The sequence below is a fragment of the Orbicella franksi genome, chromosome 14, assembly GCF_964199315.1.
Source record: "Orbicella franksi chromosome 14, jaOrbFran1.1, whole genome shotgun sequence".
Taxonomy (NCBI): Eukaryota; Metazoa; Cnidaria; class Anthozoa; order Scleractinia; family Merulinidae; genus Orbicella; species Orbicella franksi.
Genome location: NC_138158.1, coordinates 16,969,628 through 16,985,954, shown reverse-complemented (window position 1 = coordinate 16,985,954; position 16,327 = coordinate 16,969,628). Strand labels below are relative to the sequence as shown.

The 16,327-nt window shown below is 38.3% G+C and overlaps 2 protein-coding genes across 2 annotated transcripts in view; both read left to right on the top strand.

Annotated features, from left to right (window-relative positions):
• LOC145468667 (neogenin-like) overlaps positions 1-4,978 on the top strand; it is a 114,450-nt gene extending 109,472 nt beyond the window's left edge. Inside the window, exon 7 of the mRNA XM_081452379.1 lies at positions 4,011-4,978. Coding sequence (XP_081308505.1) covers positions 4,011-4,298 — 288 coding nt within the window. The 3' untranslated portion in view covers positions 4,299-4,978. The remainder of the gene's footprint in view (positions 1-4,010) is intronic.
• Positions 4,979-5,452: 474 nt separating this feature from the next.
• Positions 5,453-9,234, top strand: LOC145467442 (uncharacterized). Its single transcript, XM_081450996.1, has 3 exons — positions 5,453-5,640; positions 6,611-6,838; positions 7,323-9,234. Exons 1-3 carry the CDS (start codon positions 5,487-5,489, stop codon positions 7,637-7,639), a joined length of 699 nt encoding a protein of 232 aa, XP_081307122.1. The 5' UTR covers positions 5,453-5,486; the 3' UTR covers positions 7,640-9,234.
• Positions 9,235-16,327: the final 7,093 nt, after the last annotated feature.

Sequence of the window (16,327 nt, the reverse complement as noted above, 5' to 3'; positions counted from 1 at the left end):
TTTTAACAACTCATGTTACTAGTCTTGGTTGTTGGTAACTTTGAGTGGTATATTGTTATCAATGGTCATTATTTAGGTGCTGACGAAAGAGCAAGCCAGAGGAGAAATCTTGGGTTATTACGTTTTGTACAACATAAAATGTAATCCAACATTGGCAAATAGAAAGGTTGATGGAAAAGAAACCACTTCGTACGTGATATCATCCTTAAAGGAGTTCACCTCGTATGAGTTTGCTATGCAAGCTTTCAACAGCAAAGGGGTCAGTCAAAAGAGCTCAGTCTTGGAGAAAAGGACAGACGAAGATAGTAAGTTTATCTGATTTTGATATTTTGTTATATCACACATACAGTAATATTGAAAGTGAAATTTGCTAAGGCAAGCCAATTTTCCCTCAATTCCATGCGCTGTTCGTAATTGATTGGCATGCTGACTCAGTCAATCAGAATCTCGTAGTTATATCATGGATAGCGGCAACAGCAACTCATGTACTGTGCTCCAGTTCTTGTTTTCAACCTTAAATTACAATCAAGGTTTAAATCTCAAGCGTTGATTGGTATATATTTCAAAGACTAGGTGAATCAATTTGATTGGTTTGCATAATTAAAACGTTTCAGCTTTTTTGCTTTATAAGCAAGAACACAAAACTTCCAGGACCAGGATATAAACCCCATATAAAGTTTTTGCGATATGCCTTAACTCATTGCCTTAACCGGCCGTGACGAACGTTCGGCCTTTGTTCCGCTACTGACGTCACCGCGTTTGACCAAAATTGGCATCACTTATACAGTACTCAAATTCTGCAGGAGGAAAAGATCTTTCCAATGATAACAGATCAGAGGTTTCGAGACCATTGATCCAGAAATATGCACGAAAATACTCAGAAGTTTGAGCAAAAAACTCGGAACATAATTTCCCTCAACTACACTTGGCTACCCCATGGTAAGAATTTTCCGTCTCGATAGTAATTTCTCGGGAATTCTTGAACTGGAAGCAAGCCCAGTAGAAGGCTAACCACTGCAACAAAAAGATAAGAAAAGGAGAAAAAAGGAAAGGCGAAAAGAAATAAAAAAGCCCGAAAATCCTAAAGTCGCAGGTTTCTGCACATGCCCGAAGAAAAATGTCATAGAGTCTGATGCTATTGGAAAGAAAGGCATACTGTCATGTTGCAAATGTCTTTTTGAGTAGATTGCAGCTAATTTGGCTCATGTCCAGACTAAAAATGTCCGAAATGCCCCAAAAATGCATTTTTGGCAAAAAGTTCCGCGTTTCAATGGGTAAAAGTTCTTAAAGTAGTCAAGCTTTCGGATTCAGCACACTTTTGGAATGGGTACAACTTTCTAGGGTCGTTACGTTGACCTTACCATGATAAAGATTTATACATACTCTTTTGAATCATTAATCTTTATTTTAACTAGAAATTGTGTCAACTGTAAACTGAAGATACAGAGAACCGCTACATAAAATTGATTATTTTGTGTCATTGCAGACTTTAGATCTTCCCGTAGTTTCAGGACTTTTTCTCAGTGTTTAAGCTTTAAGCATAATATAGAAAGAAGAGGTTTATTCTTAGTTTTAAGGAGATGCTGACAGTTCTGAAACTAAAAGGACAAAGCTGATTGAAAACATCAGACAGCGGAGCCTAATATGATTATTTATTAGGTGTTTTCACTGGTTTTGGGGAATTGCTGCTTCCAGAACTTTCCTGGGTAATTAAAGTAATTTTAATGGATCTTTCACTCCTCACGGGAAGATATGAACTCAATTAACTGACCTCGCTCCCGATGTGTGGTTTCCCGATGTGTGAGCTATATAGCTCAGTTGGTAGAGCATCGCACCGGTATCGCGGAGGTCACGGGTTCGAATCCCGTTGAAGCCCTGATTTTTTCAGGCTTCTTCTTTCCAATTGCTTAAATTGGAAAATTAACTGCGATGATCATTCTTCACTTTCTTTTAATGGATCTTTTCAGCGATCCGGCGGTCATTTTGAATTCTGTTCATCCCAATACCCTATTGGGATGCTTTGGGGGCGAATACATATTAATTTGCCCCCTTAGAATCCTACAATAGCTATTTGAAACCGTAGAATTTAAAATGGCTGCGGTATCGCCAAAAAGGTCCTTTGTTCAGTTCTTTCTTTGCTTGCTTGTTTCCTTGATTCATTCTTTAGCCATTTGCACCACACTATTGCGTAATTATTTCAGACTTCCCTAATAGCGTCGTAATAGCGTTCTTGTTGTTTCTCTCTTTTTTTTCTCTTCTTTTCCTTTCTTTTTATGTGAGCATTTGTGCTCTCTTGCTGATCTGCAATTCATTTTCATTTAACACTGATGTCCACTGGCTGCCTGGCTCCGCTAGCCCCTATGATTACTCCAGGCAGCCAGTACTCTAATTTTCATTATCGATATTTTTGTACAATTAGTATTATAGTGTGAGAGAGTACAAATAAAGATTGTTAGAAAACAGTCCTAAGAAAATACGCGCGCTAATTGGTTGAAAATTGCGTTTCTATTTAACAATTAAATTATGAGCTCGAGATTTCTATGAGGAGATAGTTGATGAGGCCGAAATCCGAATCAGCTGTCACCTCATAGAAATCGAGAGCGAATAATCTAATTGTTTCAGTAGAATTCTAACTGAAATTTGCTTCAAATAACGATTCCAAGTATTTCTGGTCTTAATATTAAACTTCTCGCTTCACAGAATTCGCGCCGACTGAGCAGTCAATTTGACATTTTCAGTTATGTGCCTGCGCTTATCAGTTTCTTTCAAAATATTCGATTTTTTTTTTTTTTTTTTTTTCGGTCTTCTCAGGAATTTAATTATCCTTTTGTTTTTAAATGTTCTTTCAAAACTTCGGAGAAACGAGTAAACGTTGAAATTTTAACGACCACACCAAACCACTGAACACTAATTAGATTATGAGCTCGAGATTTCTATCGCGTGATAGTTGACGTGGGGGCAGCCCGAGTCAACTATCACGCTTAGAAATCGAGAGCGAATAATCTAAATGTTTTAGTATAAATCTGCTAGTCGTTCAAAACTTTCATCTAAATCCTCTTCACAGACGCTTTGAAAACACAAAGAAGCGGCCCCCAGTGCACGCTGCTACGTTACTCACTATCTATCACAGAATAGAACGCGAGTAGCGTAGCCAATCAGAGGACGGCATCCGTGATAGAACGCTGGTAGATTTATACTAATGGCTGATACTGTACAATGGCTCAGCCAATCAGATCTGTTATCAGAGCACAATACAAATGCAACATCAAGATACCTTTCTGCAATCAACCGATGCATTTTACGTATTTTCACTACTTACAAAGTTGGCTTTTGTTTCGGGAAAAGAAATCGGCTAGCAAGTAACCAAGCGCCGTGATAAAAAGGAGAAAGGATTTTTCATTCTGCTTCTTGTTATTCCAGCTAATACGGTCACGCGAAATAAACAGGAAATAATTCGATTCGAAAATGAAAGTCAATAGACTTTCTATGCTGTTGCCTGGTGTAGATTATATTCATATCTTAAGTTAAAATCATCGATAAAGTTATCAACTCATGCCCTTAACTAAGGTGAAGATCATGCAGAAAAGTTGGCCATACGGTTATACTCCTGTACAAATCACTGTCGCCATTGAAAACAAACAATATACAAGTCGATAACAGATAAAGGTAATAACCTGCGTGAAAGCTTAGTGGCCTTCAGGACGGACACACAGTCTTGAACAGAAGAAAACTATCTTACAGGAAAATTCGTTTTTTTTTATCATGATCAAGATTTTTAAAGAAAAACAACATCTTAAATGGAATGGTATACCATAAAATACGTACATAGACAGTCCCTTTGCCTTAAATACCATCGGTACCGGGAGGCGTTCTTGCCTAATGATTTAACATAGTAGTAGTTTATCTCAATATAGCAACTGGTATTAAACCTACCTGCACTCAGTTTACAAAAGCTCAAATTGTTGTATGTTGCAGTACCTTCGAGTGCTCCTGTACTTATCTCTGTAAAGGTACTGAACAGTACTAGTGTCGAGGTGGAATGGCAGCCAGTTCCTGAAGAGTTTACACATGGTATCATTACAAAGTACGTCATATTCTACACAGCCGAGAGAGGGACGGGCGAAAAGGAAGTACCTGCATCGCTTCTGAAAGCGGTCGTAAATGGGCTTAGTCAGTCTACAACATATTTATTTCGAGTTAGGGCTGAAACTGTGAAGGGTGCAGGTCCAAAAAGTGATCCCAAAAGTGCGACTACTGAAGGTAAAGATATATATGCTTTTCATAAACACGGCAAATAGCAATTACCAGAAATTCAGCTGTATAGTAAAGCAGTAAAAGCAAATGAACAATATTATTTTGAAATTGAGCGAAACATCTAAATGGCAGTAATTAACTGAAGGTGGACTGTTCAAACGAAATGATAGAAGAAACACCCGTGGGAGTATTATCCACGGTAGAGTTGGGTACTATGTCTAAAAATTACTTTAGAGGAGTATGGCCCATATGGAGGATTAAATCTCTCACCCTTCGTCAATGTACGTTGGATGTTGGCTTAGAAAAACGATCGACTTCCAAACGTAAGTTCCGGCCGAAATTATACCTTGCCAGATAGTATGTTAACGTTTTAATCATTTAAAATACCTATACCTATATCAATATGTTGTTTTTCAGACCCACCGACCGCTCCGACGCTTCCCGATAGCAACATTGGAACAACAGAAGTGTCTGTCCCCTTTAAAACTAAGAAAGAGTTGAGTAATGGCAAACCTGTCAGGTCAGTGGCGGTCACGGAACTCGTTATTGAGTTTCTAGCACCTAAATCCAAAATCAACGGTGTGGCTGATTGTACTGTAGCTATAGTAACCTGCTAAGTCAAGTAAATGACCAAATCGTTTTCAGCATCAATTTTGTAGAAACCTGATAATAGTGGTGGTAATTTGCACGATATTACATATGGTCCTACAAAACAAAGGAAGTACTCCCAAAAATAGACAGAATTCATAGCTTTCTATCTTCTTTAGTACCTTTTGAGTCTTAAACCTCAAAAAAATAAATAAATAAATAAATAAATGCATAAAAATAAAATTAAAACAATTTCAATATATACGTTTTAAAAGGAAGCCATATATGTCAGGGAATATATTAATAATTTAGCTGAGATTCGTAGTAATGACCTTTTTATCTTCATAGCTTACTGGATACATTTATGCTAAGTAGTTCTGTAGTAGCCTTTTAGTAATGTAATGTATTGTACTTCGATGTAAGTAAATGTTGTTATTTATTAACAAAACAAACAAACAAACAAAAACAGCGCTAGTGACAATCCGTCAAAGTATGACTGCTACAAAATGCGGTATACTATTGCCAGCCACCTTATGTGAAAACAAGTTACTACACTCTTTTACAGCTTTTATCAAATGATCGTCACACCCTTAACTGACGGACAGAACCTAGGAAAACCATCGGACACACAATACGTTAAAGTCATGCGAAATTACGATAACCAAGTGAAAGGAGAACCTTATATTACGGCTGAGTTCGCCAACGATCAGTCAAGGACATCATTTGCTGTTGGTGACCGGAAGTATTATTCCCGAGATGGTGTTACTGAAGCTAAGAGAAAGCGCAGAGAAACAACATGTGAGTCAGTTCACACCTAATGGCGTTCTAGAAATAAGGACGGTCTACATCCATTTATAAGAACGTATATATTGACTTGGAAGCATGCTAGCTAAAATTTGAAATATTGACCCCCAAAGTTTAAGTCAAAAACCAAAAAAACTGAAAATTGAAACAAGTTTTTATAGACCTATGTATTGACTTGAGAGCATGATGGTTAAAATTTGAAATTTTGACCACCAACGGGTAGGTCAAAAACCAAAAAAAAACAAAAAAACAATTGAAACAAGTTTTTATTGGGAAAAAATGAAAAGAAAGCCTAGAACCACAGGTTTTCATAAATGATCTGCTTTGGGTTTAAATTGATCAGAGTTATCAGAGATCGTAATTGGCATAATATACGTTTATTGCAAAGTAGCAAAGTACCACACCCTTATCAAAATAATCTTTCAGACGAGCAACGAGCACGTGTCCCCTTAGAGAACATAAATAGAGATTTTGTTAATAGACTCCAAATATATAAAAATTTCTTCCCAAATCTTCAAAGTTTATGCATCCTTTGGAATAACATTTTTGAAACATTTTGAAAACCATAGTGAACTTTGAGAATGTATGACGCCACTGTGGCCTAAGTTTGGACAATCCCCGCTTAATATATAAAATAATTTATAATAGATAAGTTTAACAATTTGGACTTAAACAGTAAAGACTGAAACCGTTTGTTTGCTGGCTTGCTTGTTTTGTTGTTTTTGTTGTTGTTGTTGTTGTTGTTGTTGTTGTTTGTCTTGTGTTGTTGCGACTTCAATGCCATCATTTCTGTTTCTTCCACCAGCACCTGAAGGGTCCCTTTAATATATAATAGTCAAGATACATTTTTTTCCTAGACTTGGGAGGGCTTCATTTCTCTCCTAATACTTCATTTTGTCAGTACTCATACGAGCACGCACAGAACTGATTTAATCCCGAGGTGCCTCTCCGCCTTTTCTTTCAGCTTTCATAAAGTATCAAAACGGAAAGCTTGAAAAAGGCACACGATACGCGGTCTTTCAACGGTCTTTTGACGAAGATGGTGATTATGAAAATGAGGGATTCATTACGTTTACCACCAAAGATGATGGGATCCCGACAACAACTTTGATATTGTCAATAGTAGTTGGTTTACTTGTTCTTGTGATCTTGGCCGGTGGGATTGTAATGTGGCGTCGGTTGCATCCTAATGGTGAGTTTTAACTTTTGTATCTGTATACGGTTCAACCCCTATTAAAACGGCCACCTTCGGGAAACTCTCATCGGTACTTTGATTACTGGCCGCGTATTATATAGGGATTGACGTTTAATAGCTGGCCGCTTGATAGGGTTTCGACTACAGATAGTTGTGATATGGTATTTGGTAGATTAGCTTTCTTGTTTCACCTAGCAATATCGTAAGGGAAGGAAGGCAGGCAAACAGGCAGAGAGGGAAAGAGGGAAGGCAGGTAGGCATGCAGGGAGAGAGGGAAGGAGGGAAGGATAGCAGTTGAGCAAGAGCGCCAGAGGGAAGGAAGGGAGGAGACAAGACAGGCAGGCAGGCAGGCAGGCAGGAAGGAAGGAAGGAAGGAAGGACGTATAAAAACAATTACTACCCATGATAATTCAAAACGAAATAAAATGCAGCATAGAAAAACACGCTGCTCTTTTCTTTTTCTGGTTCTTTCATATTCTAGCAGAGAAAAAGTCAGTTTCAAGGAATCCTCAACAAGGTTCCACGCAAGAAATCTTAGAGCTGTCTCCCTATAGTGAACCATCCACAGAACCAACTTACTGCAACACTACTCTTAACGAGCTAGAAACTGAGAGGCAGTCCACTTATGAAGCTGTTGATGACGTAAGTTCTGGCCAGGTCACTCATTATGATAACGTTGGTCCACAACAGGAGGACACTTACCAGGAAATTGATCATGGAGTCCATTACCACCCATTAAATGTAAATTTTCAGGCTACTTACGAAGGGTATGTGAAGCCAACATCGTCAAACTCATGAGAGTTATTACGATGAGAACGAAGATATATCAATTGACTCCTGCTTCGTGTGCTGAGAACAAACGACGTAAAGAAGAAGGGAAATAAAAGGAAACCACAGGCACCAGAACTCGACCACTCACAAAATAATGTTAAAAGTATTTGTTATTATTTGTTGTTATTTGTGTGTTAAAAGTAGTTGTCATTATTTGTGTCTGATCTCGAAGAAGTGTGGATACTGTCGAAAAAGATTTACAGCACGTTCGGTTGTGTTAATTTGGCCTCTTTAAATTCTTGAATATAGACATATCTAGACCATATTGAATATTGATAAAGGATTTGTGGCGCTACATTTAATTGATAGTCGGTTCGAGATATATTGATAGCCTAAAGCCTGGTACACACTTGTGAGATAAGCATAACACTAGTGAAATAAGACCAAGCATAAGCACAAGGCAAAGAAGCATGTTCCATTTTCTTGTGCTGGCGCTTATGCTTATTCACTGCCTATCTCACAATTGTGAACCAGGCTTTAGCCACTGAAATGTGGTTTTTCTCTCCTCGATCATAAGGACAGGGGCCGCGGACACCATTTTAAAGTGAAAGGGCTAAAAATTCTGGCCAATACAAATAAACGTCAGTGTTTTGCCATTTATCTTGCATATGCGCGCCATCTGGAGCCCTAGAAAATAAATTCCAGCATCAATAAAAGTGGTAGGGCTCTAGCCCTACCAGCCCCTCCCTCTCCGCGGTCCCTGAAGGAAAATACGAAGAAGTGAGCATGGCACGTCGGAAAGTTTAGTAACTGAAAAGCTCCCCGAGCTATGTATTTATTTGTAATTAACTTAGACATAAGGTTTTTTTTTTTCGAAAAACTAGTCCACATTTTTACAAGATCATGCACGAACGTTTCGCTTTGTTCGACTGAAGGTCAGTTTCTTCAAGACTTATAATCAGTAATATAAAAACATTTCAGGCTGTTTTTGACGGGTTATGCCGCCTTACTTACGATAGCGATATCAGAAAAATAATCATATTTAATTCCACAGTGATTGGGAATTTGTCTGATAAAACTATTTTGCTGTCACCCGACATGTGAACCTCTCGACAACGGCCACCTTGGGACAGAGGAAAGTAGCCGTTGTAGAAAGGTTGCCGTTATTGGAAGGTAGGAGCGTGACATGACACCTGATTCCTTTTTTTTTTTTCGGTGAGTGCGGCCCTTTTATTATTATTTAATTAAAAGTACGTAACACAATCAAAATATATCAATAAAACAGAAGCCAAACAAAAACAGAGAAAAATAACGAGAGCCTCGTTGCCTTTCATAATGAAAGGTGACCTATGGCCAAACTCGTGGATTAAGTAATCTAGAGATGAAACATGTTACTGAACTTGCAATTATTGGTGTATTATTAAAGGCTGTTAAAACAAGCCGGGTTCGTACCACGCAAGGTCCCACTTATCTCACAAAGCGTAGGCTTTTTTCGTTGGCTTTTGTTGCACACATAGTACAAAGACATAGTCCACAATAGCTAGGGTGGTAACATTGCAGCTGAACATGGACTGGTAAAGGGTTCTTGGGTCACAGAGGACACTCCTACCAAAAATATTGAGTACTCCTCCCACCGATACCTTGACGTTGATGTTTGTCTGCTTGCTGGGAAAATTTGCATGTATTCAAGAACATTTTTTTCTTGTCGCACGAGCTTACAGACTTTTCTCATTGCATTTCACTTAGGACTATAGGTAAGGTTTCTTATGATATGTACAGCACTTCTTCTCCAACGTGGAACCGCTTGCCTCTACAACAAAATAAGTACCCTCTTTTTGACACGATATAGGATTTAGAGTTTAAAATCGAAGTGGACAAAGGTTACGCAGCGAGGGTAAAATCTGCACTGACTATATTGAGGAGTCAGCCTCACTAAACTACGTGTACTAGAGTGGCGCATAAGGCTTCATACTGAGGAGTACATTACACTAATGAAGCAAGTCTTAGGTCTATAAATTTAACCCTGAAATATTGATTGATAGTTTCTTTATCGCTCTTAAGACTGCCAAGATCACGATTTTACATCAATCAGGACATGCCTATTGGTAATCAGATTTGAATTTTAAGGTTTAAGGCAGTCACGCATATTGTACTTGAAAAAATGAAAGCGCTGTGTATCTTTAATATTAATACAACAAAGACGAGAAAAAGGGCTAATTCAGCATCTAAATCACTGTTTAGCGAGTTCTTTCCTTTTTTTACCTGCAAGTTGTTGTCTTGAAGTACCAAAGCCCTAAAAAAATTATCTTCCGAATAAATATATTCAGCATAAGTGACGGCGATGTAACGACCACTAAGGAAAACAATGAGTACAAACATTAATCTATTCAACAGTTGTTTCTAGGATTCTACCAACCTGAAAAACTCCTTCCGAGAACGAGCTCCAAGTTCAATCAGCTCTCCAAAATTCTGCACGCGTATTCGACACCAAGGCCATTTTGAGTCAAAATCACCTCTTTAACTTTAGTTTCGCTCCAAACATCGATACTTGACCATGCGGCACATCTGCCCTCTTGTTCTAGCACAACAATCTCTGGTTTCATTACATTTTTACAGCAAACTTCCTTTCCATTGCAGCTACATAAACGAAGCAAGAAGTAGCGAAGTTGATGGCAAACTGAACTCGTGATGAATAATTAGTAAGCGTCAGCATGCGCCCTTGGAATAATTTGCAATTTAAATTTGTAAACACGAGCGGAAGTTCCTCACCAGATTTCGCAAGCGCATTACGGTATGAATCTCCTTTACACAATGGCCGGGTTAGTCGAAAGCCTGTTAACACGAACCTAGGATTAAATGTCAACCGAACCATTAATTTTTCTTGTATAAAAATATCTTTTACTGCTCACTTTTTATGTAGTTTGAGCTTAGACAAACTCAAAAATGAAGGACAAACATTATAAGCGGAAAACCTCACCCGAAAAGTTACAAAATATAAATCAAAATTCTTGCTAATCCTGGGTTAGTTTAATCGGGCTTTCAACAACCCGGCCCATAGCTTTAAATGACTTTCTATGTCGATAATAAACAATTATTGGATGAGGTTTTTGTGATATCCGGAATAATCAAGGTCGAGGTAAGTGTTGTCACTAACCCAGACCTTGATTATTTCTGATATCACAAAAAGCGAATCTCATAATTGCTTTATTGTACATTGTTTTAAAGGAAATAACGACAAACGCATTATCGCACCGAACACAGTTAATTTTCGACAAGCCATGTTTTTACGTGAACTTGACATTGCTCTTGGAAATCATGGATTGCGCGCACAACCTACGGATTATTCACTAATCTGCTGGCATAGTGCACTTTCAAGTCCGAGTCGGTGTTTTCAATTGTCAACAAATCTTGACAAAGATTTCTTTCGTTGTCTTTTGTGCTGAGATGCTGCAACAATTTTCACCAACGCCAAAAGGCTACTTACATCTGTGTGTTTCTTTAATACAGTGAAATTTTACAACGAAAATAAAATAGACGAGGGGTTTTGATAACTCAACCAGCAAAATCGAAATTGTTGTTCAAGTTGATTAAGGAATTGCTTCATCGTAACTTCGCCGATTATTTCTGCTGTATTCACATATTTTCAGCTAAGCTTTTAATATGATCTCAAACATTTATTTAAACATAGTTAAAAACTAGAGATATTATCTGAGTTCGATGTACGTTTTCACACGAAAGTGCGGGAGTCCAATTTGTAATGTTTTACTGACTGTACAAAACACATGCACATCGGTGGGCGCTCTTATTCATCGACAACAGAAAATTTGTTGGAGTTTTACACAATAAAAACTGAGCAGCATCTACAGACAAACTTATTGTCACTCACTGGGTCTTGATGAAACATCAAGCGTTACTTATAATTTGAGCGAGACTCAAACTTGCAATCAATTTTTTTTTTTTTTTTTTTTTTTACTTTTCGGTCGCAATAGACTCTGGCGAAATCCTCGCAAGCGTGTGGCAAGAGGAAGGAAGCTTTGAAGTCCTGAGACGCTGCTGTATCCAGATATATCCAACTAGTTTTTTGCTGCGTTATGGAACAGCTGTTAATCTTCAACATATATGAAACTTAGAGTGGGGTAATGTGGAGCTCTTGTAAAAGAAGCAGCGGAACATAACTTTGTCAGTGATATAAAGCGGGACATAACTAACCACTGTCTTACTTCACTCAAACTGGGGCAGTTTTCGACGAAAATACTGAAGTAAAATTCCGACAGACATGAATGTATTGAGCTGTGGGCCAAAGGCATCAAACAGTTTGGAAATTTCGGACGCCATTTCCCCGCGCTACATCCGCAAAAATCCTCGCAGCGTGTACGCGCGTGTGCCGCACATGATGGGGCAATTTGTTCTAAAAATAGAAAAATTGTGCCATATTATAGGGACAGCCCCAATACTAGAAATAGCGCGCGTTTACGGTCTCCGTCCCCGATTATGGCTTCTGTTTGAGTACAATATAAGATATCCTTACATGGAAAGATATCATTTTTGATAACTTTTTTATGTCCCTTTAAGGTGGCTGAACACAGTTTATGATACCGGTGTTTTTCACCTTTTCCTTTAAAACCCTTGATTCTTTGGTCGCCAAAAATGATAGCAAGCAAGTTAACAACACAAACTTCGGCTTTATGATAGTTAAGCTGACGTATGTGCCGTTGGCATAAATAAATATAAACAGGCCTTTAAAGTCGGTTTTAATTTGTCTGTTTGCATAAATTCTAGTCCGTTAGATTTTCCTTATAATTTGCGTGCAAGTTATTTTAATAAAACTTTAACAGAGATATCTTTAATTATCCCTTGTTGAAGGCTCACCGCAATATCTAGAATTTCCTTCGAATATCTAAAATTTCTTTCGTTGAAGTGCAATTTTTTTTTTTCAATACTCCAGTTACTTATCTCCCTGAGAGAGATGCGTATTCATTGTTTCCACGTTTTTGAAAGCGTTAACAAACCTGGAACAAACGCAGCTGTGACAACAAACGGCTAATGGGTAAAGAGTAAAAGTGAACTGCATTGTGACGAGTTTTTCTCTTTCCATGGTAACCCATTTTTTAAAACATATAATTTAAATACTTGAGATAAAAGGCAGGAAGACCTTAATTAATAACAAAGGTTGATCACCTGGTTATAATACAGCCTGTATCATTACCTTAGCGGTCAAAACGAGTCTTTCACATCTTCGTTCTAAATTAAACCTTATAATAAGTTAATAGCCCTTTTAAAGGTTAAAGCTTTTCTCGTTTGAATAACAAGTAATCCAGCGTGGATGCAAGACAATTTCCGGCCGACAGAAAGTTTAAAATTGCCCGGAATTGCGAACGTTAACAGAGAAAAGGGTTATTATTCTCCACACAGGTCAAGTTTCTTTTGATTATCTCCTACGGAATATTTTGATTGATTTTCTTCAGAAGTGTTATGGTGGAGCTCACGCGCGCCGAAGGCGCTTGAGCAGAGCCCCATTCCTTAGAAAATTTGGTAAACCCATCAAGCCGAGAAAATTTTTTATGACGTCACCGTACGAGTAAGGGAACGTCTGTCTGTCGTGCAGACTACGGGGAAGAAGGAGGGGATTCTTTAAGTAACCCCAACGGGGGAGCTCAAGAATGCCATCTTTTCTTGGCGGGAAAACTTATTTCTATTTGTTAGGTCAACAAACGATAGGGGACGTTGGTGTAACGTTTTCAAGATAGAGTCTAAGTGAAGCAGAACGTGAAAGAGAACGGTAGAGAGCAAGAGTTAACGGGCAATTAGAAGTGACGAAGAACATCGCGACAGAGCGGGCCGTTTTTCGAAAGCCCCGAAAATTTTTCGGGCCCGCAAAGCCATTTTCAGTCCATCTGTATCTAAAAACAGAGCGGTGTATACGCTTGGAACTTCTTTTATGAACGGAACCTCTGTTCATATTAAGAATATGTAAATAAAACAACTCAGTAATCGTAAGTTTGAGATTTTGCCATGGCTTTCCGGGTGCGAAAACCTTTCGGGACCTTCGAGAAACGGGCCGCAGTGCTAGAAAGAAGGCGAGATAGTACATGCACACAGAAACACTGAAAAATGCGGAGTCAGGGCTAGAGAAAGGAAATGAAATAATGCCGAACTATGCCGTGAAGTAGAGGCAAACGAGGGCTATAGAAAGGAGGCGAAATACCCGAAAAATTAGCTCAGAAGACTACAGAACTTCTCAAGTTAATTCCCGCGCCGAGATAAGCAGCCGTGCAAATCACATGATTCATCATGTGATCAACAAGTTTCGTGCGTTCAGAGAAATTACAAAACGGTAATTATGGAGGGAAAAGTGGTTGATTCGTTGATCTATCAAAAAGATTTGTTCAGTTCAGTCTTCACAACTTTTGCTGGAAGTTTCTGCCTAGACGATTCACAAAGAAGTGAATTGCCAAATTGCGGTAAGCGACTGTGTTAAATATCAACTTTCATCGCGTTTTCCACAAAAATTATCAAGTTGCTTCGGCGAGTTTGAAAATCAAATTTGATAAATTTCAAAGAACAACACTTGAGTCGTTTTGTAGAAGTTGTTGTATAAAGTTGCATATCGTAATCAAATAGTTATGTGTCGCTTTCCACCGTCTATAGATAACCTCTCGTTTAAAAGTAATAAAACTGTGTTTGTAAATACTGCCAGGTGAGTTTGAAGTTTTCTTTGTGTTAATGGGGACAGTTGCCTCGTGTAAGGCTGCTATAATTTCTTCTCTTCACGGTTGGAAGAAAGAAAACCATTTTATGCTTTAAAAGCGGACAGGAATGTTTCATTGCTGCGTACAAACTATTATAAAAATAGCTTTAGCTATAGTGGCGCCATTCTTTGGAACAGACTTCCTTGTGACATAAGGGAAACAGAGTCCCTGAGGCAGTTTAAACGCCTACTCAAAGGAGTTGTATCAGGTACGGCATTCGTGGAGAGCAGCTTTTTTTTTATTATTTTATTAGTTTTTTTACTATTAGTTATTAGTGGTTTTAGCTGACGAATTTTCAACCGCGTTTAAATAAAGATTATCTATATATCTTACACAGTGTAGAGACTTAATCGTTTTGTTAGTTCAGTTATTGGGTTTGGCGAAATGCTTGGCTGAATTTCTTTTAAGCCACGGCCGATCAAGTGACTACAAAGCCGTCGGCAAAAATAATATTCAAATTACGCTTAAGTGCGCATAATTATTACATTTAGACTTGGAAACCGCAAGATCTTTGAGATTTTAGACGTTTTCCGGCTTCTAAATGCATTTCTTGGCTTTACCAAGAATAGTAATCAATCTTAAACGATTTTTCTGTAACACTTCTTTCATTCGGTCATCCTTCGTTGAGACTGGATTTGCTCTTTGACACTCAAATGCAGGGATATGCATTTGCGTTTATGCGTAGATTTCCTCGGTTTGCTGTTGTTGTTGAATTCATTCGATCGAAATGTCGAGCAGATGATTAGCATTGCACTAGACTTCTTGCTGCAGGAAGTATGCAATATAATTTACAAATTACTAAATCTATGTACTCTTCTGAAACCTGGTAAATTAGTGTCATAGCACCTCCAGCCCTCCAAGGTCCTCAAAGCCCCTTTTTGCCACATAATTTTTTTCTTTTTTTGCAACACCCAGTAACCATGCATGCAAAGAAAGTTCTACATTGATTTTGATTTGTTATTTGATTCCATTAGTGCCACTGCGTTTGGTCGGGGATACATGGTCCCTACTTCCCAATTTTTTGAAGGGTTTATATGTTCATCTTTGCTGCATTTTATCGACGTGTCAAATAACACATATCTTGACTTGGCTGACCAAATGCACACATGCATCAAAACTTCCATGTGTGTTCGATTTTCTGCAGTAGTGAAGGCAAAATGATGTACATAATATAACTTACTGGTTTACACTGCGACATAAGCATGAGCACAAGCATAAACATAAGCATAGCGAATGTTCACACTTATAAGCACAGGGAAAGTGACATACGCAAGCGCAGTGAACTTCAGAATGAAGCCGCGGGAGTATGGGACGAGCCACGTTATGACAACTTGCATTATGCAGTTTACGTGAGTCTTAAATTTCAAATGACCTTGTTCAAGAACACAGCTGAATAATGTTCACTTACCAGTGCTAACACCAACCGCTTCTGCAATATCTTTCCAGAAAAGCTTTTTATATTTGTATCGTTGAAATCATCTGAGGATTTGTCGTAGAGGCAGGGATAATTGCGAACTACCCCAGCAAGTTTCTCGTAGAAAACAGTACTCTCAGACGCCATTTTGGTCCGTGAAGTAGCATTGAACACCATAAACTTAAAAATTCGCTGGCATCAAACACAGCTACTTCCTTGGGATTTTGCTTATGCTTACGTTACACCCGGTTTACACACTTATTTTTGCGACATTAGCATAAGCATAGGCGTAAGAAAATGGAAAAGATTCCTTTTTCTTATGCTTATGCTTATGTCACTCACGCTTTACACTGCTTATGCTTCAATAATCAATAGAAGTCTTCATATAAGGGACAGATCATTAGAAAAGTGATAGGGGGAGGGAGGGTGCGAGGTGGCCCTTTTTCAGCTATTAGGATAAGTCCACTGCGTCAGCGGGGTTTTCTTTTAGGCGTAAGTCACCTGCACCCATTTATTTTCAATTTTTTTATTTTATTTTTTATTTCGGGGGAG

Coding starts and splice junctions, on each gene's coding strand:
- LOC145467442 (XM_081450996.1), top strand. CDS start 5,487: ATGCGAAATTACGATAACCAAGTGAAAGGAGAACCTTATATTACGGCT. Junction 5,641..6,610: donor AAAGCGCAGAGAAACAACAT/GTGAGTCAGTTC, acceptor CTTTTCTTTCAG/CTTTCATAAAGTATCAAAAC. Junction 6,839..7,322: donor GCGTCGGTTGCATCCTAATG/GTGAGTTTTAAC, acceptor TTCATATTCTAG/CAGAGAAAAAGTCAGTTTCA.